Source organism: Pongo abelii, chromosome 3 (genome assembly GCF_028885655.2).
Source record: "Pongo abelii isolate AG06213 chromosome 3, NHGRI_mPonAbe1-v2.0_pri, whole genome shotgun sequence".
Lineage (NCBI taxonomy): Eukaryota > Metazoa > Chordata > Mammalia > Primates > Hominidae > Pongo > Pongo abelii.
This window is the reverse complement of record NC_071988.2, coordinates 144,449,795-144,470,598: the sequence shown is the minus strand read 5'-3', so window position 1 is coordinate 144,470,598 and position 20,804 is coordinate 144,449,795. Positions and strand designations below refer to the sequence as shown.

The 20,804-nt window shown below is 37.8% G+C and overlaps 1 protein-coding gene across 8 annotated transcripts in view; it reads right to left on the bottom strand.

Annotated features, from left to right (window-relative positions):
• AFG2A (AFG2 AAA ATPase homolog A) overlaps positions 1-20,654 on the bottom strand; it is a 409,783-nt gene extending 389,129 nt beyond the window's left edge. For 5 of the 8 annotated variants that reach the window (XR_008524742.2, XR_008524743.2, XM_054554462.2 and 2 more), the window contains exons 1-9: positions 20,408-20,653; positions 15,940-16,064; positions 14,500-14,657; positions 10,217-10,275; positions 8,993-9,634; positions 7,892-8,021; positions 7,579-7,635; positions 5,488-5,611; positions 2,425-2,680 (exon numbers count right to left, since the gene is read on the bottom strand). Coding sequence is in view for 6 of the 8 variants with exons in the window: in XM_054554462.2 (XP_054410437.1) it covers positions 2,425-2,680; positions 5,488-5,611; positions 7,579-7,635; positions 7,892-8,021; positions 8,993-9,634; positions 10,217-10,275; positions 14,500-14,657; positions 15,940-16,064; positions 20,408-20,570 (1,714 nt within the window). In the remaining 2 variants the exon portion in view is untranslated. Of the gene's footprint in view, positions 1-2,424; positions 2,681-5,487; positions 5,612-7,578; positions 7,636-7,891; positions 8,022-8,992; positions 9,635-10,216; positions 10,276-14,499; positions 14,658-15,939; positions 16,065-20,407 lie in introns of all 8 variants that reach the window. The other 3 variants (XM_054554461.2, XM_009240302.4, XM_002815121.6) reach the window with 3 other exon arrangements.
• Between the last annotated feature and the right edge of the window lie 150 nt (positions 20,655-20,804).

Here is a 20,804-nt window from a genome sequence, read left to right as displayed (position 1 = left end):
CTCCATGGGGGAAGGGCCTAGAATAGGATATATATATCACACCTATTTTATACCATACTCTCCATTGTAATTCTAAAATAATGAATCCTAGTCCTCCCTTGTGCAAGGGGATGAACATCCTCTCATGAAACATTATACCTCCACCGTCTTCCTCTGGCCTCCTGCAACACATTACAGAGGGGGGCCAATCCATTTGGTATTGTAAACCAGGCATCAGGCTGCTGCCAGGGGTGGTGCTCTCTCAGAATGACACAACTCCCTGTGTCTTGTTAAATGGCCAGGACTTGTCCTTTCTTGTACCCACTAAACAACTCACCTTTTGCCCATAGGTGGTGTGCCGCAAACCTCTTCGCTGACTGGGTGCAGATGGTTATCTCTCTCCAGAAGAAAAGAGACTGCTGGGTCTGAGGAGAGTTCCCCCTCTCCTCTGTTATGGGCCTGCCATGCCACATCGAGGCAGCTAACATGAGTACCTGGGGCCACTTCGATACTTGGTATAGTGACCTTCACCTACTTCCCTTCAGCGACAACAGCACCTCATGCAGCAAGTTTCCCACCACCAACGACATGAGATGGCATATTTTCCGCCTGGTAAGGGAGCAAGGTTAATGTCACTCCCCACTGTAGGTAGGCTGTACACAATGATGGGCTAGAGTGGATGACAGCAGTGCAGATAGAGATAGTGTGTCATGCACCCTTCTTTATAAAATCGCATGGTCCTGGACATCTTAACTGCCCCCACAAGGGCGGAACCTATGGATTAATTAAAACCTGTTATGTATGTATCCCTGATGACTCTCACGATGTAACCCAGGCCATGCAGGCCTTAAATACCCATATTTCCACTACAGAATCTAAGTCTTAAAACCCTATAACCCCGTGTTTTAATCAACTCCCAAGCCCTTGAAAAACTTTCTATACAGTATGATTGTTATTATATTTGTTATTCTTTTTTGTTATTGTAGTTTATATTGCTACTGCAGCATCTGGCTGCAATGCTTCTCCACATACCTGGCCCCAGGGATATGATGACAGAAAGGCATAAGAATGTGAGGGCCACGCAAAGGTATGCTGGTGCTGAGTATATGGCAGATGCACCTGAAAGCAATAACTTAAGAAAGGAGGTTGCCATGTGGAAGTTGCTGGGGGGAGGATGCTAAGTGAAAATGCTATACAAGCTGCATGCTTTTTGCAAGTGATTGCAGTTCTCCTGTCCAGCCCACCACCACTGGGCCACCCTGTAAGTAAGTTCTGCCAAATAAGCCCTAGGTTTCATTTATTGGCTCTGGGTCCCTTCTTTGGCCTCTCAAACTTGGTACCATCCCTACTGAAGTTAATAGTGGTACGGCATGACACTTAATTTTAAGGAAAATTGTGATTCTCCAGTTTACACTTCTCCCTGATTTCCACAGCACAGCGCAATATATCAATAAATATTGTCACCATCAATACTGCCACCAATGGATCTGATTACATGTCCATGCATGTGTGTGTGTGTGTGTGTGTGTGTGTGTGTGTGTGTATACTTTGGAGAAGTCTAGTAGGATATAGTCATCCCTTAGTATCTATGGAGTATTGGTTCCAGGACCCCTAAGATACCAAAATCTAAGGACTGCTCAAGCCCATTAACGGCATAGTATTTGCATATAGACTACACACATCCTCCCATATAATTTAAATAATCTCTAGATTACTTTTACCTGATCCCATGTAAATGCTATGTAAATACAGTTGACCCCTGAACAACTTGGGGGTCGGGGACACCAATCCCTGTGCAGTCAAAAAACTATGCATAACTTCTGACTCCCCCAAAAACTAACTACTAATAGCCTATTGTTGACCTGAAGCCTTGCCAATAACATAAACAGCTGATTAACCATATTTTTATATGTATTATATGCTGTATTCTTACAATAAAGTAAGCTAAAGAAAAAGCAAGCTTTTTCAAATTGTTGCAAATCTCCAAAAAATTTTCCAATATATTTATTGAAAAATATTCATATATAAGTGGACCCATGCAGTTCAAGCCCTCATAGTTCAAGGGTCAACCGTAGTTGTGATACTATATTTTTTAAATTTTTATTATTTTTTACTGTTTTAACTTTTTTTTTTTCCTGAATATTTTCAGACCACAGTTGGTTGACTCCTCAGATGCTGAGCCCAAGGATATGGAGGGCTGACTGTATACACTACAATGGTGGTTATCCTTTAGAGGTAGGATTGAGTGATTTTTATTTCTTTTTTATACTCTTCTGAATCATCTAGGTTTTTCCAATAAAAATTTTTTCAAATAAAAATTACACATTTTATAATTAGAAACAAAGCTACTTCCATTAAGAAATCAGTAAAATATAAATTATTTGTATGTAAGTAAACTGGAGATAAGTGCATGAATAGAGACTCACCATAGCAAACCACACTCACCTGCTTCATTACACAAGACCTTCAAGTCTGCTCCAACGTATCCATGAGCACTATTTGCCAGCTGCAGCAGCTCAGCCTCAGTGAGCAAATGGGGTACCCTTCGAAGCAGTTTCTGGAGAATATCTAGCCGGTCCTGAGCATTGGGAACTCCAATCTCAATCTCTTTATCAAATCGCCCAGGTCTTCGGAGAGCAGCATCCAAGGCATGAGGGCGATTTGTGGCCCCAAGAACCAACACTTGTCCTTCACTTACTTCCTAATAAAATAAAATGAAAATAAATTTATTTTTCTGAAAGTTAGAAAAAAAAAAAGTGGGAGGCGCACACTGGCTGTATAGACAAGGATGAATCATCTAACTGTCCAGGCTACTAAGTCCTATCTCTTATGCTTTCATTACCTATCAATTACTTTTATTACTAATAGATTTTTATTATACGTTTATTACTTTTATTATACATTTTTCAATGTTCAGCCTAAATGCTTCCTCCTGTAGAAAGTTTTCCAATACTTACCTCTCCATCTACTATGACATCTCTCTTACTTCTCACATCTTAACTGTATCATTCTCATAAAAAATAACACATATATAATATGTACCATATAATTGTTTTAATTGTTTTAAACAGTCCTTTTCCCCTACTTGAAAGTCAGGATTATGACACATATAATACTCAAATAGAACAAGATTCTATTAGAAAGTTATCTAAAAAGTCTTCACTTATAGACTAGTTTTTTTATATGGATACATTTTTAAATTCCTGAAAATAGAGACAACAATATAACCAATATCCAAGTATCAGCCACCTTTGAATATATAGGTATTTTTACTCTCTGAAAATGAAATTAGGAAAACTAAATAATAAAGAACTATGATTATGATCAGCCACCTGTAGAAATTATCCAATATTCTATTCAGATGACCCAGAGACAAGCATAACTGGAATGCAATTTATGTTAAAAAAAAAATTTTGAAAAAGCTCAAACCTAATCAATTATACTGAATGTGCCAACAGACAATGCATGGACTACAGCAAATCTATGAATTATAAGTTTAGAAGTACAAAAACAGACCCTTAAATATATTCAGACTAAAACATCTGTATCACATTTCCATTCCTTGCCCAAAGGCAAGAATACTAATCCACAACAGGCTTATTCCAGTGGCAGAGAAAGAGACAGCAGATTGAAATAATTAAGATTCTCCAACACTAAGCTTTTCATCTGATTTCCTACTTACCAAGAACCCTTGTAATTATAAGACAGCTCTCTATATTTGCCATCAAGGTGAAAATATGGTCATCCATAAACACAAACATTTGGTCTGCTTAACAGTCACATCTCCTACTGTAAATGGACAAACTAGCATACTATTTTATACATCATTCTCTTGTAAGTGTTATTATCATGGGTCAGTCTGTCCTCAAAACTCTATCATCTCCAGCCTACTAATAACACTGAATTCTTCAACTTTATAACCTGAGAATCAACCTGGGACATGAAAATCACTCCTAGGTACTGTTCCAGGACTGAGGACCAGTTAGTCAGGCAGCCTCCACCAGGTGACAACACTCCTCTTACAGTAAGACTCTTAAAATTATTAACACGTTAGTATATAAGTGACTTAATGCCAAACCTTATATTATTTTCACATATTTACTTTCTGCCACTAGACAGCAAAAAAACAAAAAGTTCTAAATGACCAGTTTTTTAATGTGCAAAAGAGACTTGATACTACATAATTTCTAAAATTTATTGTGGTTCTAACATATTATGATTGTAAAAACTTGATTTATTCATAATCCAGCATAAAAAGTGTATTTTTCTAATTAAAGGATGTCAGGAGTCTTAGAAAATTTTTGTTCGTGCCTATTCTCTTATTAGTCCTATGAATGTTCCTTCCATAATTAGCATATAGTTTTTATTAATAAAAGAACATATCCCGGCCAGGCGTGGTGGCTCACACCTGTAATCCCAGCACTTCGGGAGGCCGAGGCGGGCGGATCACCTGAGGTCAGGAGCTGGAGACCAGCCTCAACAAGGAGAAACCCCGTTTCTACTAAAAATACAAAATTAGCCAGGCGTGGTGGTACATGCCTGTAATCCCAGCTACTCAGGAGGCTGAGGCAGGAGAATTGCTTGAACCTGGGAGGCAGAGGTTGCAGTGAGCCGAGATCGTGCCATTGCACTCCAGCCTGGGCAACAAGAGCGAAACTCCGTCTCCAAAAAAAAAAACAGAGAACATATCCCCTATCAGAGAATCTGGTAATATGAATAAGTTCTCTTTAAATGTTGCACAAAACATTTTCCATTATTCTCACTTTCTTTCATTTCCCTAGTACAAAGCCTTGAAAGAGTCCATTTTTACATGGGTAATAAGACTTACTCATGACATTTCTTAATAAAAACCCCTAAGGCCAGACGTAGTGGCTCACGCCTGTAATCCCAGCACTTTGGAAGGCCAAGGCGGGTAGATGACAAGGTCAGGAGTTCGAGACCAGCCTGGCCAACATGGTGAAACCCCGTCTCTACTAAAAAGATTTTAAATAAATTAGCCAGGTGTGATGGTGCATGCTTGTAGTCCCAGCTACTCAAGAGGCTGAGGCAGGAGAAATTGTTTGAACCCGGAGGGCGGAGGTTGCAGTTAGCTGAGACTGCGCCACTGCACTCCAGCCTGGATGACAAGGCAAGACTCCATCTCAAAAACAATAATAATAAATAATAATAAAATAAAATCCCCTAAAATTCAACTGCTAAATCTTCCTTACTGATCTTTGCTTCAAGTTTTAAAGCTAATAGCATTTATCACAAAATAAATCCATCATGGTATAGTATTTTATATGCTAGAAAAAGCCTGCCAGGTTATGATGTTGTCCTAGCAGTTACTAAGTAATCTACTAAAGCAAATTATTTTACAGATCTTTCCCCTAGTTGCTATGGCTAATATTTTTCCTTTATCCTAAAATATCCAAAGACTCTGACTCTGACACATTCAATAGTTTTTACCACTACACATAAGTATTAAGAATTAACCCTACACAGAATCAATACTAGTGCAATACTTACTGAACCAATGCCATCCATCAGTGTTAAGAGTGAAGCCACAACTCTTTTTTCCACTTCATTCTGGGCCCCCTCTCTTTTTGGACAAAGTGCATCCAGCTCATCAATAAAAATAATTGATGGGTGTCTAAAAACAAACAAGTAAAATGAAATCTCTCATCTATATTTGATTTTGTTTTACTTAGTTTTAATTTTTTTAATTGAAATGCAACATATCAAATTTAGAATTTACTTAATATTATAAAGATATTATTATAATGTTAAGCTAAAAAACCTTAGATTCATTCTAGCCCAAAATACTAATTCACTAACTTCATATTCTATTCTATCTGCCCTCCATTAAAAGGCTGGGTAATTGAGTAGAGTATGCTGCTTAAGAGATAAGAGTCTCTTAAGAACTCTCCCCAGTAATGCCCATTAAGTTGTTATGACTGGATCAATTCAGAAGCTGAGGCCAGAGATACTATCCCTTGGAGCAGGTTTGAAACCAAAGGACATAAACTAGAAATGCCCTGTTACTTTTAAATCATTAAAATAAAAACTTGCAAGATGATCAATTCTCCCATAAACAGATGTGAATTCTCTCACAGAAGGAAATCTCAACTGCCATGAACACAACAACAACAAAAGCATACTAAACAATAAGGTGTACCACTAGTTTTCAAATTTTCAGTACAGTACTAGGACTACAAACTGCTTATTTCATCTACTATCATTGGGGGAAAAAAATAAACTTCAAAAATGGCGGGTTTTCTGATTCAAGAGCAGTAATTATGATATTAAACACCAAGACAGCCAGCATTTTGGGAAGCTGAGGCAGGAGAATGGCTTGAGCCCGGGAGTTCAAGACCAGCCTGGCCAACATAGCAAGACCCTGTTGCTAGAAAAAAAAAAACACAAAAATTAGCTGGGCATGGTGGTGCTCACCTATAGTTCCAGCTACTTGGGAGGCTACAGGGGGAGAGTCACTTGAGCTCAGGAATTTAGGTTTCAATGTTACACTGTAATGAGTATTAGCATATTGGTCTATAACTTGGTCAAACGTAACATCACTCATAATATGGCTATGTCTCTACCACTGTTTCGATTTTGCTTGTTTGTTTGTTTTTGAGACGGTGTGTGTGTTGCCCAGGCTGGAGTGCAGCGGTGAAATCATGGCTCACTACAGCCTTGATCTCCCAGCTCAGTGATCCTCCTGCCTCAGCTTCCTTAGTAGGTAGGACTACAGGCATGTGCTACCATGCCCAGCTAATTATTTTTATTTTTATTTTTTTGAGATGAAGTCTCGCTCTTGTCCCCCATGCTGGAGTGCGATGGCACGATTTCAGCTGACTGCAACCTCCACCTCCTGGGTTCAAGAGATTCTCTTGTCTCAGCCTCCTGAGTAGCTGGGATTACAAGCACTTGCCACCACACCCAGCTAATTTTTGTATTTTTAGTAGAGACAGGGTTTCAACATGTTGGCCAGGCTGGTCTCAAACTCCTGACCTCAGGTGATCTGCCTGCCTCAGTCTCCCAAAGTGCTGGGATTACAGGTGTGAGCCACCGTGCCCAGCCAATTATTTTTATTTTTAAACAGACAGGGTCCCACTATGTTGCCCAGGCTGGTCTCAAACTCCTGGGCTCAAGCAATCCTCCTGCCTTCGCCTCCCAAAGTGATGGTATTACAGGCACGAGCCACCACACCCAGCCAGAGTCGTTATTTAATGGGCAAAAAATGTGTCTCTTTGAAGCAAAGTATAACATAACAAAGTTCTAGTATAAAGAGCTACAATAATACAGTCTACTAGAAAAATTAAACATATTAGAAACACCTAAGCACCTAAAGAAAGTCATGGATTTCTATGCTCAAACAAGGTCACATGACTTATCAAACGCTATGCCTTAATTCTTCTACTGTATGTAATTTAATAACATTTATCAAACTTTTAAAGATTAGATAGAAATCGAATTTCATTATACCTATAATCTACTTCTACCACTATCACTATTATTTTTGTACTACTGTTTATGCTTTGTATAAGGTGCTAGTATCTCACTTTGACTAATATAGCCTTGATTATTAATTCCAAAACATTTAAAAATAAAGAGTACCGTAGAGTGGCTTCAGCAAATATCTGGCGTAACTTTGCTTCAGTCTCACCATAGAATCTGTAACAAATAAAATACATTTAAAGACTATTTCTTATTGTTTTTAAAGCTTTGTCTATAAAAGCTAATTTAAATTTTCAATATTTCTATAATACTTAAAATTACTTTCAAAAATAATTTTCCAAACAATTTTTATTAAGAAGCAAAATATTTCAATGTACAAAATATCAGACAGAATACTACACAATCATTTTTAAAAACCACATTTTAGAAATATATTTAATAGTAAGTTTACTCTATTAAATCATGTACTTACTTGCTTATAATTTCAGGACCATTAATTACAGAAACATAGGCTCCAACTTCATTAGCAACAGCCCTGGCGATCATTGTTTTTCCAGTACCTGGAGGACCATAAAGTAACACTCCTCTAGGGGCAGGAATTCCTGGAAGAAAAAGTAGAAAACACTAGATTCGCCATTACTAGGTTTCTTATAAATGTCGTCATACAAGTTCAAACATGAGTTATAAAATTTAACTTTACCTTGCATCACAGAAAGAGTCAAGAGTTTTTTCTCCCCCTCCAGAAAGATGTACTAACTAGCCCAAACACTGATCCCCAGCAATGACTTTCTCTCTCTGTAGACCACAGAACAGAGGAAGCATGTCGGTTAAAAAAAAAAAACTGGACACCCACATTGTTGCAACGCCCCATCCCACACAACACAGATCAATGATCAAAAAACAAAGTGCAGACAACACAGGTAGACAAGCCACCAATCCCAGTTTTTTCCAACTAACCATCTTGAAGAGTACATATGTTTGCTAGTATAAAAGGTACATAAGTATTAGCAAAATGCCAATCTAAGGGTTCATTTTACACATACATATATATACATACATGTATGTATATATAAGATTTATGAGCAAGGAAAAAGCAGAGAGATCAGACACACCAAATATATGCAAAGGATCTTGCCCAATAACAATGCAGCGGAAGCCCTGAGTTTCCTGAGTCAAGCCATTCCCTTAATTACCTGCTTCAGTGCAAAGAGATGGGTACACAGTTACATTTCCTAACAAGTTTTATCTAATGTATTTGAATGCTTTATTCCCTCAGTCATTACAGATGACCCAGCAGGACAAGATACTTATTCTAGATCCAATACACATAATTGTGGAAATATGCTATTAGAAGAGACAAGGCTGTCACTAATTCACATTACAACCTAAAAATACCAAAGCATAGAAAATGGCCCATTTAACTGGCATCTCCCAAAGCAACTGAAATCTTCTACCATACCTACTACTCAGAAAATAAAAACAGGAAAAGAGGATGAGCAATCATTAGATAAGTGTAACTGTCTTTTAATTTGAATTTAACATTTTTGGGCGCAATAAACTGAAGATATCATACCATAACTCTTGAAAAGCTCAGGCTGTTTGAGGGGCAATTCAATTATTTCTCTAATTGCTTTCAGCTGGCTACTTAAGCCTCCTATCATGTCATAAGTTACTTTGAACTGGTTGTCTTGCTCTTCTGAATTTTTATCAATCTCTGTAAAATTGACTCTTGTTGTTGAAGAAATAAAATAAAAAGTATCAGTATTGTACTTTGCTCCTATGCTGAACTTTAGCAGTCTCTCTTCTTCAGTAAGTTGCTCATTTCCTTCTCTGGCAGATTCAAAATTACATTTAAGACCTGCGACTTCCTCTAGCATAAGTCCACTGCCATCTCCAGGGCTCTGTGTAACATCCAACAAAACATCACTGGCTTTATTTGTAATTCTGTCACCAATTGGTTTACAAGGAGTACTTCTTGATGTTGGGATCTGCGTCTCCTCCAGATCTAACTGGCTTAGCTGTAAGGATAACTCCAGGCTACTGGTTTCCATGCTGGACTGTTCAAAGGCCATTCTTTGGGCATCAGTGTCAGAGTCACTCTGAGGCCCTCCCACTATCATGCCATCTGCCCCTTTCACTCGCAATACTTGCAGCTTGTACGGTCGTCCATAGAATGTACAATACAGAAAGTTGCCTGGTAAAACAATCTTGCCATCTAGAAAACAGTTTATTAAATATACATGTTAGCATAATTTTTTTACCAGTTTAATGTTTACATAGCAATATATTTCATCTACTAACTATCTGAAAAGACTAAATCAAAGAAAGAATATTAATAAAATTGTCATAAAAAATTGAGGACCTAATATTCCCCTATAATACAGCACCATCTGGAGATAGAAGGAAAAGATGATTCTCTGAAATCCTCCACACTCAGTAGATCTCAGATTCTATCAATCACATCAACAAATAGCCAGGCATTCCATATTCAATAATAAACTAAATGAAAATGGCACACCCAAACGAACACTCCAAGATAGCATCTGTCACTGGAAAGAGCAAGAATGCAAGGGTTAAAAGTCTCAATTCACCACTGACTCTTTCCACTGCTCAACTGCAAATTAACCAGAAAAAGTAGCACATCCCTATCTTAAAAGTATATTCATTCATTGAGGGGAATATTCTCAAAGCTATTTTGAAGAAAACTACTATGCATATATAAGCCCTCAAAGATACTTTATTTGCTGATGCCTTGCAGCTTAAAACTTAAGAAAACAATTTAAAATATTTGTCTCACCTAGTTTTCTCAGGATACAACCAGTCAGTTCTTCTTCATTAATTTCCATATCTTTGTCACTGTAAAAGGATGAGAAGGGGACAGAAATCAGCATTAGGTACACCAGAAACTAAACTGTGGTGTAAAATTACATGTATATAGTTATAATACAGACTTAATCAAAAGAATAATCCACCTGCAACCTTAAAATAAATAATGTATACAATTTTGAAATGATGGACATTTTTCAGAAACATATAGCCATGAAAATATCATTTGGAATCTGGGGCCTTAGTGGCCTAAATCAATGTTCTTCAAAACACAAGGGTAATGAAATCATTTCAGTTAGCCTCATTCAGCACTTTGTTAATAGAATAAGAAATGCAGGGTACACTGAATATAGAAAGGGTAAATACTGCTTTGTAAAACATTAACTTCTAACACATACATACACACACGCACGCATATGAACACTATATCTATGGATGTGTATATATAAAGAATCTGATGAAAAATCCATTTTTTATTGTCATAATCAAAAACATTTTTAAAGTGCTGACCTAAACTAATAATTCCCTTTATAAAGTTGCCTAGCTTGGAGAAAGACTCTAATTAATAACTTACTTCATTCTCTCAGTATAACTTACAAATTATTTCTTCAAGAAAATTAAGTTCTATACAGTATGTTACTTGAAGAGGCAGAAGTAGGAAAAAGAGGAGTAATGGTTACAATGAAGGTTTTTTTCTGGAGAAAGGGCATGACCAAGGAAAAATGAGATCCCCTCCTTCCTAATGATAACTGTGTCTCCCCAGAGAAGTGCTTAAGTGCAGGAAGTGAACACACCTAAATATCATACATTTATAAAGAAATCTGCTCTTGGAGAGTTCTTAGAACATGAGCATTTTTCCTCCTCCTCTGTGCATAAGCAGCCCATATCAGGAGGGGAGACAAACAGCTGCCTAGTTCTGTCAGTGACCAGTGGAGGGGGACAGTTTAGCTCAAGGGGAAGTGTAAGTGATTGGAAGCTGAGCGTGGTGGCTCATGCCTGTAATCCCAGCACTTTGGGAGGCTGAGGTGGGTGGACCGCTTGAGCTCAGGAGTTCAAGACCAGCCTGGGCAACAAGGTAAAAATTCATCTCTACAAAAAATACAAAAGAAAATTAGCCGGATGTGGTGGCATGTGCCTGTGTGCCCATCTGGTCAAAAAAAACCTTGTCCTCCAATCGCTTTTTTTTTTTTTTTTTTTTGAGATGAGGTCTCACTCTGTCACCCAGGCTGGAGTGCGGTGGTGTGATCTCAGCTCACTGCAACCTCTACCTCACAGGCTCAAGTGATCCTCCCACTTCAGCCTCCAGAGTAGCTAGGAACACAGGCGCTCACCACCACACCCAGCTAATTTTTATACATATATATTTTTTGTAGAGACGGTGTTTCACCATGCTTCCCAGGCTGGTCTCGAACTCCTAAGTTCAGGCAATCCACCCACCTCAGCCTCCCAAAGTGCTGGGATTACAGGCGTGAGCCACTGCATCTGGCTTCCAATCACTTTTATCAGTAATAATACAATATAGTCAATCCTCAATACCTGTGGATGCTGTATTTGCAAATTTACCAACTCCCAAAAATTTATGTGTACCCCAAAATCAATACTCACAGAGCATTTGTGGTCACTAGTGACACGGAAGAGCAGCAAAAAATTTGGGTCACCCAACACCCATGTTACCATGTAGGATAAGGTGACACTCTGCCTTGTTTCAGCTCTCATTCAGAGATGACCAGAGAATGGAAGTGATAGGGGACACAGCAGTGTAGTGAAGAAGCTCCAGGCCTGGGGTCAGTTGGAGGGAGTGTGAATCCCAACACTAGCACCTCAGGCAAGTCCCTTAACACTTCTAACACTTCTAAATCTCCTCTTCTCTTTTGTAAAATAAAGAAAATAAAATCTACCGGAAAGAATTACTTTGGAGTTTTAAGATTATAATCTATGTAAAATGTGTGTGTGTATGTATATATATTATATACATATATATACACTACATATATTGTGTGTGTGTGTTGCATGTATGTATATACACACACATTTGTATTTCCCTCTAGGAGAAATGGTTCAGTATTTGCTAACGGTGTTCAAGGCAACTTTAATAGAACATAACTAAGCACATAATATTGAGAATCAACTATATATTCATACAAAAGAGAGAGCAAGAAAGAAACAGAATGAGGGGGTAATTTCATGAATCAAATATATGTATAAACTAATGAGAAAATTGCATGTATCTCCTTAAATGCTTACATTTACTTTTGTTCATGGAACTCTAAACCAAGTTATACTTAAATTGCTTTTGTTAAACTCTGAATAGAAGGTATTTAAGAACAGTAAAAATATCAAACCAATTTTGCTTTTAAAAAAATAATAGTTGCACATAAAATAATTTCCACTAGAAGGAGCTCTAACATTACTATTAATAATAAAATCTTTCAGTTGCAACTGAAGGATTTAAGCAGACTAAAATGACTGATTTTCCCAACTGGAAGTTAACTTTCTTGTCTATACTCTGCTGCCACATTTAAAACATAAGATTTTTTAAAACAAAATTTTAAAACCTGAGCTTTCATTTAAAACATATCCAGTCCTCTATAATAAGCAATCATTACTCACCTAAGACTGCTGTGTACTCAAGAGGTCTGACTAGTTTGCAGGTCATCATAAATGCTAATTCCAGTCAATGAATTACTGCTACCTGTAGCACCGTTTTAAGACATAGTCTGAGGAATAATCCAGTTTAATCTCAACAGTACTATTAACTACCTCATAAAATATTAGGCAAGTTCTCCTCAGACTATTTCATCTGTTTAAAAAGGAAAGGGTAAATGTGTGTGTGTGTATACATCCATGCAATATATACAAAGCTTCTGTATACAGCTGGTACTCAACATATTGTTCCTGTCTCTTCTGCTTTTTATTGTTCATTAAACTGTTACTATAAGCTCTGAAAACATTTTCCTGTTATAAAGGAAAAACTATGCCAAAACTCAAGTCTAAAATCTACAATAGTAGCAAAAGAGAAGAAAACATATTAAAATCAAGCTGATGACTAGAAAATGGTTTGTAATTCTCACATATAATGTAAACACGTCCCCCAAACTATTACTAAGGTGACATTAAAGTATAAAAAGATGCTTTTTGTAAATGATTTTTGATAAGACTTGTATATGCAAACCGAGTCGAAATCCTATTAGATATAGAATATCCAGGAGGACGGATGATATACCTTAACTATCTTGATAGGTAGATTCAAACAATTAGCCTGTGGTGAGGGATTATTTTAAAATCTGATAGTAATGACCGTTTGTTTTACTAAATTGAATAATCAACAAGTTAAAATATACAATCAGGTTCTTTGCTTGCATAGTCTTAATTAAAACTTGTTTCTGTTTGACTCACAGTAATCTACTCTTTTCTTTACAACTGTAAGATAAGAAGCCCTGATTATACTGCAAGTCAAGGTGAAAAACACTGCTAAATATTCATCAATGAAAATTACTCTCACCTAAAATGTCAGGGCACACTCTAATCATGGAAAATAAAAGTCCTTGGTCTATAAATTATATAGCACTCATTTAGCTTGGGTTGTCTAATATAACACAAGTGGCCACTAGCCACTCAGCACATGTAGCTATCAAATGCTTAAAACGGGACTAGTCCAAACTGTGATGTGCTACAAGTGTAACATACACATTGATTTTGAAGACCTAGCTTGAAAAAAAGGATGTAAAATAACTTATTGGTAACTTTTTTTTTTTGAGACAGTCTCACTCTGTCACCCAGGCTGGAGTGCAGTGGCGCGATCCCAGCTCACTGCAACCTCCGCCTCCCAGGCTCAAGCAATCCTCCTGTCTCAGCCTCCCAAATAGCTGGGACTACAGGTACACACCACCATGCCCAGAAATTTTATTTTTTGTATTTTTTGTAGAGACAGGGTTTCGCCATGTTGCTCAGGTTGGTCTTGAACTCCTGAGCTCAAGTAATCCACTCGCCTCAGCCTCCCAAAGTGCTGGGATTACAGGCATAAGCCACCGCGCCCAGCCCTTATTGGTAATTTTTTATAATTACATGTTAAAATACATTTTTATATATACTGGTTAAATAAAACATACTATTGTAATTCATTGTACCTGTTTCTCTCTACTTTTTAAAATGTTACAAGAAAATGCAAAATTACATATGTGGTTTATATTTGTGACTCTTATATTTCTACTGGGCAGCTTTGATCCAGATAGTCACCAAAGAAAAGAGCCAAACCTCAGTGCCACATCCATTTCCTCAGCCTGTAGCACAGCACCCACAAGAGGCTGGACCTGGATGGCATCACCAGGCCTCACACCCACATTTTTCTGTGCCATTTCACTCAGGCCAACCTTGCCTCCAGGAAATCCTGCCATAGGCCAGGCTGTATACACCTGCCAGACAGAGGAAATAAAAATGTTAGAAAATAAATATTCATAGAATACCATCAATTTATAAGGTAGAATGCTAAGCACAGCCAAGCGCTTAAGATATGCAAAATACAGTCTTTACCCAAAAAGAGTTACAATCTGATACCAATTGCAATAAGATAAACTGCATTTTAAAAAAAATTTAAATACTACATGGGCTCATGAAAAATAAACTTTTTAATAAATATTACATCTTTTTCTAAAGATCAAGAATGATCCCACAGTGAAGACTGTAGAAGATATGAAAGATATATGAAAAAAGATAAAGGCATTAACAGGTGATAATGAGAAAATGACAAAAATATTAAGGCAAGATAACTTGTAAAGTAAGCCAGTCTGGAAATTAAACTACGTCCAAGAAATAGTGACAGACACAGAACAAGAGCTTTGTCAGAACCTGGGTCTTATCAGATTTAAACGTTAAGAGGGAGGAGCGAAAATTTCTAGCTTGAGCTCACACATTTATAGTCCTCTCTTCTACAAGACACAGTAAAGGAACTTTAAAGCATAAGGCAGAAAAATGAAAAGAATAGGAGGGGTGCCATCAGCAGACAAAAAATTTCAAAGTATTTCCAGAGGATCCCCAGCAGATCAGAGAAGCATCAGAGGAAGCCACAAAAGATAAGGGGCTGGTAGCAGAGAAGAAAGCCAAGCTGCCAAAAATGATCCAGGAAAGGTTCTAGGCTTAGAATCTCAGGTATGAAAAATGACAGCAAGGGGAAACAGCTGAAACCAGGGAGAATAGTAAAATATTTATATACAGAACAGGTGACCTTCTTACCCCCCAAAATAATATTTTTATAAAGAAATATAACTAACGGACAGGGAGAAATACTGTCGCTACCGCCAGAGGAAACACTTCTCTCTATATAACATTTTAGGGGCTACTATGCCCAGCAGAGTCATAGACAGCAAAGGAAGAGAGTTAATATACACGTTAATGTCTTTTAAAATACAGTTTTTCATTCATTCCTGCTTGGGTTGAAAATTAAAATCAGAAACATCTCAAACACAGGTTGAGTATCCCTTATCCAAAATGCTTGGGACCAGGAGTGTTTTGAATTTTCGATTTTGGAATATTGGCCTTATGTTGACTGGCTAAGCATCCCAAATCTGAAATCCAAAATGTTCCAATGAGCATTTCCTTTGACCACCATGGCACTCAAAAGCATTTCAGAGTTTAGATTTTTGGATTTGCAATGTTCAGTCTGTATTTCTAAACTAAGGAAATGAAAAAGACTCTTACCTCTTGCTTTCCGTTCAAGCTAGTAAGCAACACTGGTCGACCTATACATATATTTGCAGACTTCATAGTGTTGAGTCCAAGATGAATAAGGGAATTCTGGAATGTTTTAGGAATTTTGTCGTCTACTATGAAGGAAAAGAAAATTATTTTTGTACTACTTTGTAACAGAAGTTAAAGCATGCTTTCTTTTGCAGTAAATAAAAGTACTCTAACCATATAACCACATGAATGTACTTACCATACCCTGGAGAAACAAGTGTTCCAACTTTTGTTATAACAAACAGATTTAAAACCAAATGCTTTTGAGGGTCTACTGGCAACATACTAAGTATTAACTAAAAAGAAGATGTTTTATGGGGTGAGTATTGGTTTTTTTCTGAGTCTCTAATTTCATTAAGAACTAAACATAATTGCAAAGGAGAGTCTCTGAGCTTTAAGTTCAAAGTTGAGTCAGCTACTAGTATTCAAAGGATTGAACTGGAAACTGGCACATCTATCTGGCTCTAGAGGATTAAGTTATGTTTCTACTTCTGCCCCACACTATGGTCACCAGATCTTTTTCTTTTGTATTACCAAGAATACGTAAAGATAGTAACACAAGTCGTCTTCCTTATACAGACACACTGACTGAAATCACCACTAGTGATTTCAACTTTTGGCTGAAAATGGGGGTCCAGAATTCAGTCCAGTTAACAACACCTCTGACAATGATGTGCTGACATCTCCACTCCTTCCTATCCACCCCACCCCCACCAAGCTCCATATTTAGTTAGGTGTCCCTCCTCTAATTCCCCCAGCACTCTGTACTGCCAGTTAATAGCATTTACCATAATATTCATTTGTTTTAGTCTTTCTCCTTAATTGTATACTGCTTTGAAGCAGGAATTGGGTCCTATTTCTCTCTGTATCTCCAATGCTTACAGTGCATTAAATATAGCAGTTGCACAATAAATAGCCATAAAATGAATAAATGTAGTAAATAAGTATACAATGTTTTTCTTTTCAGCACAAAATCTATGAAACACTTAGGGAAATTTAAAAATGTCACAACTTCATTATAAAATTTATTGTAAACATATATACCATAATCACAGAGCTCTACCTAAGTTTTCCTTAATAATCAGAAAACAGATATTTTGTAATAAAAAAGAAATTAAATCAAGGAAAGCAAAACCATAAGGTACAAATATGATTTACATTATTCTGTCACTACAAAATAACTCCCCAGCACGTTTCTTTTCCTTCTTATATGAGGTGCAAATCTAGAAAAACAAAGCATCTCACAGAGCTAAGATGAACAGCACTGAGTATAAAACGAAATTAACACATACTGCATAATACGAGAAGCTGGACAGAAATTCAACCTTCCAATGAGCCTTACTTCTCTTACACTGTTTGCTGGTCATTAACAGTAAAGCATACTGCTGTTAGATGATCTCATAATATTCAGTTCCTGCCTCTTTCTTCCTAAACCTCAATGAACTACCTTTCCCTGTTGACAATTACCACACAAGTGTTCCCAGTCCTTCCCAAGACTTTAGTTTTCTTCTTCTCCTTCCACCCTATCCAGCACATTCTCCATGCCCCAGGATTTATTCTCCACCTTGTCTTTCAATAGTAATCATGTTCAAATTCCCAGCCACCGGTCTCATTTTCCAAAATATCACCACTGTGTTCTCTGCTTACACTATATTGGTCTACTCAAGTTGTCCACACAGTTCCCTTCTCACCTCACTCCTCCAATACTTTAAAAATATGTCAACATCTAATTTCCCCATTAACTACTTTCACATTTATTGAGCACCTTAAGTATCATATTAACTAACAAGATAGTAAAGATAATTTCAAACAACCATCCACCCTTCATTTATTCATTCAGCAAATATGTACTATGTGCCTACTATATGGAAGATACTATGCTAGGCACTTTTGTTCACAAGTCCTTGGTCTCACAGAGTTTATAGACTTGTAGGATGAGTGAGTTCTTAAACAATCAGTGAACAGCTGTAAAATTATAAACTAAGATTAATACAATGAAAAAATGACTTATAGTGCCAGGAGAGCCATGTGGGATTTGACCTAATTTCGAATAAGAGAATGTTTCTCAAAGGAAGTGATGTTAAAATCAGGTCTGAAAAAAGAGTAGGAACTAACTAAATGAGGAGAAGAAAAAGATAATTCTCAGCAAAGAGGACAGCATGTACAAAGTTCCTGGGCAGAAGGGGGTATGGCGCATCCTCAGGAGAGTATAGGCAGTGTGGTGGAGACACAGGGAAGCCATGTAAAGAAGGTCAAGACCACCCAGGACAATAGTGCAATAGGCTGCATCAAGATGCTGGTCATTATTCTGACAGCAATGGGAGCCCAGAAAGGGATGAAAAGCAATGTCATGACAAGATCTTCATCTTACAAGATCATTCTGGCTGCAGAATGGAGAAGGAATAAGGGGCAAAATTGGAAGCTGGAAAATCAGTTAAAAGGCTGTTGTAGCAGTCCAGGTGAGAGATGATGGTGTCTGAAATTAAGGTAGAAACAGTGGGAATGGCGTGCAGAAGAGGAATATGTAAAATATTTAGGTAATAAACATGATTTAGTGGTGGACTAGGTATGTGAGATATGGGGGAAAGAGTCATGGATGACTCTTAGGTTTCTGAATTTTGCAATGGGAAAAACTGAACAGAGTTGAAGTTTATTTTGTTGGAGGAAGGAACGGGCTCATGAAGTTAGTCCTGAAGTATCTTTGAGATACTCATGAGAAGAGTTATTGTACAGCGCTATTCAAAATATGACCCACAAAGATTTGTTACTGCTTCATGACAAGTACAAAACAGGAGAATAAGTGTTGAGAAGCTTTTATTGAAATTTACAGAGTAATTTCACACCTGTTTAATAAAAATTTTTCCTTATTTTTCTAGAAAATCATTTTTACTGTATTTTACAAAAGTGCCGATCTGTGACCTATTATAAATTTTAAAGTCTTCACCACAGAGAGCTTGAGAAGCACTTGGCTAAAAGACAACTATATCAAGGCGCAAAAACAAAAGATTTACAAATATAAATCTGACACTGAAGAGACTATAGATGGGAAACTCTGGGCACTGGATGAACTTGCCAAGGAGAGAGGATTTATTGAGAGGGAAAAAAAAGGCTTTGGAGTAAGAATTGACGAACTTCAACATTTAATGGTCAAGGGAAGAGGACAAGCCTGCAAAGGAAAATGATGAAACATCAACAAAGATGAAAAAAACCAGGTAAGTTTGACAACACATAAGAAGTTAAGTGTTTCAAGAAGGAGGAAATGGTCAACAATACCAAAAGTTGCTGTGGTCAAGTAAGGTTTATCAACACGGAGATGCTCGGAGACCACACCAGGAACAGTTTCCATGGAATGATGGGGTGGAAGTCAAAGAGGAATAGGCTAGGGAGAGTATGTAAGTGGTGAGGCGGCAGAGACCACTCCATTTAAGAAGTTTGGCAATGGACAAAGAGATGGTTGCAGGAAGAAAATGTGGAGCTTTTGTTCTGATTTAAGATGGAAGAAAAATGAGCATGTTTAGATGTCAATGGGAAGGATCTAGTTCAAAAACAAGTTGAACCTTCAGGACAGAACAAGTTGTCCTCCGATACCTAAGGAAGAGTGAAAATACCATGTGAACTCTAAATTGTCTTTAAAGTCTGATTAGACATAAAAATTTTTGCCACTAGTTTAGTCTGGTCCATTTTTCAAAGCTATTACATATCAAATATAAATTTTCAATTTATAACTCAATTTTTAAGACTTTTAAGTATAAATCCGTTCTCCCAAATCAAGGGAGCTGTCATCTAGGACAATGGCTTTTAAGTCAAACACATCTGGACTCAAATACCGGCTCTGCCACTTAGCACCTGTGTAGCCTGAATGGAATCACGTTAACTTTCCTCCCTCTATAAAACGGTCATTACTATACCCATCGGTCACGGCTTCTGCAGAAATTAGATGAGCTATATATACTACTAACACTAGTGTGCAGTTACTAGCAGTTATTAAATATCATAACCTGCGTAGTGCTGGAAGAAAATGCTATCATCACTCCTAAAGGCAGAGTGATCCACATTTTTACTGAATTGGTTATTTAGTTTTTTAGGATAAGTATCCCATGTTGGCTAGTCATGAACAATTTTGCAATTAAATGTGTCGTTAATATTAAATGAGACAAAGCATTTCAAGTGCAACTTAAAAATTCAAAATAATTTACAAAAGAGAAACCTTGGACACGGATAAACCATTTCAGCCTAACTTCTCCAGTGCAGGCGCGGCTACGTTTGCACGCTTCTTACATACAGAAGTCTTACACGCTTCTGTGCCGCTCTCAGACCCATGCCACGCCCAACTTTCAAAAGTCTCTGCACCCCAAGTCAGTATCACTGAGTCTCCCTCCCCTCAGGTTGCGTCCCCTGGGCCTCTAGTCTCCCTCCCGGAATTCTTTACCCTTTTCTAATAAGTTGGTCACCGTCAGAGTCCCGGCGGCTGCCGCGAAGCCTGATCCAGCAGAAGGAGCCCGTGCCCCCGCACAAGAGGAAGAAGCCAAGGGGAAGGGCGAACCATTTTCCGCGCTTTGGTTCAACCGCTTTCTGTTCTTCTTGGAAGACATGATCACAAGGCACCCCAGCCGAAGCAGTAGAAAAGCCGACTCAATGTGCGCGCTCCAACCGAGAGAAAAACTTCCGGGGCAGAAGTCAGCGAGGTTCCGCCCCTGCGCCGTAATCCCCTGAGTGGAGCGCAGCAGTGGACAGCGTGGTGGGAGGGACTGAGCGTTTTCAAAACCAGCAGTCTTTGAAACAGCTGTAACGGCATCTGCGAAAGAAGATAGGTTCCAGGAACGGAA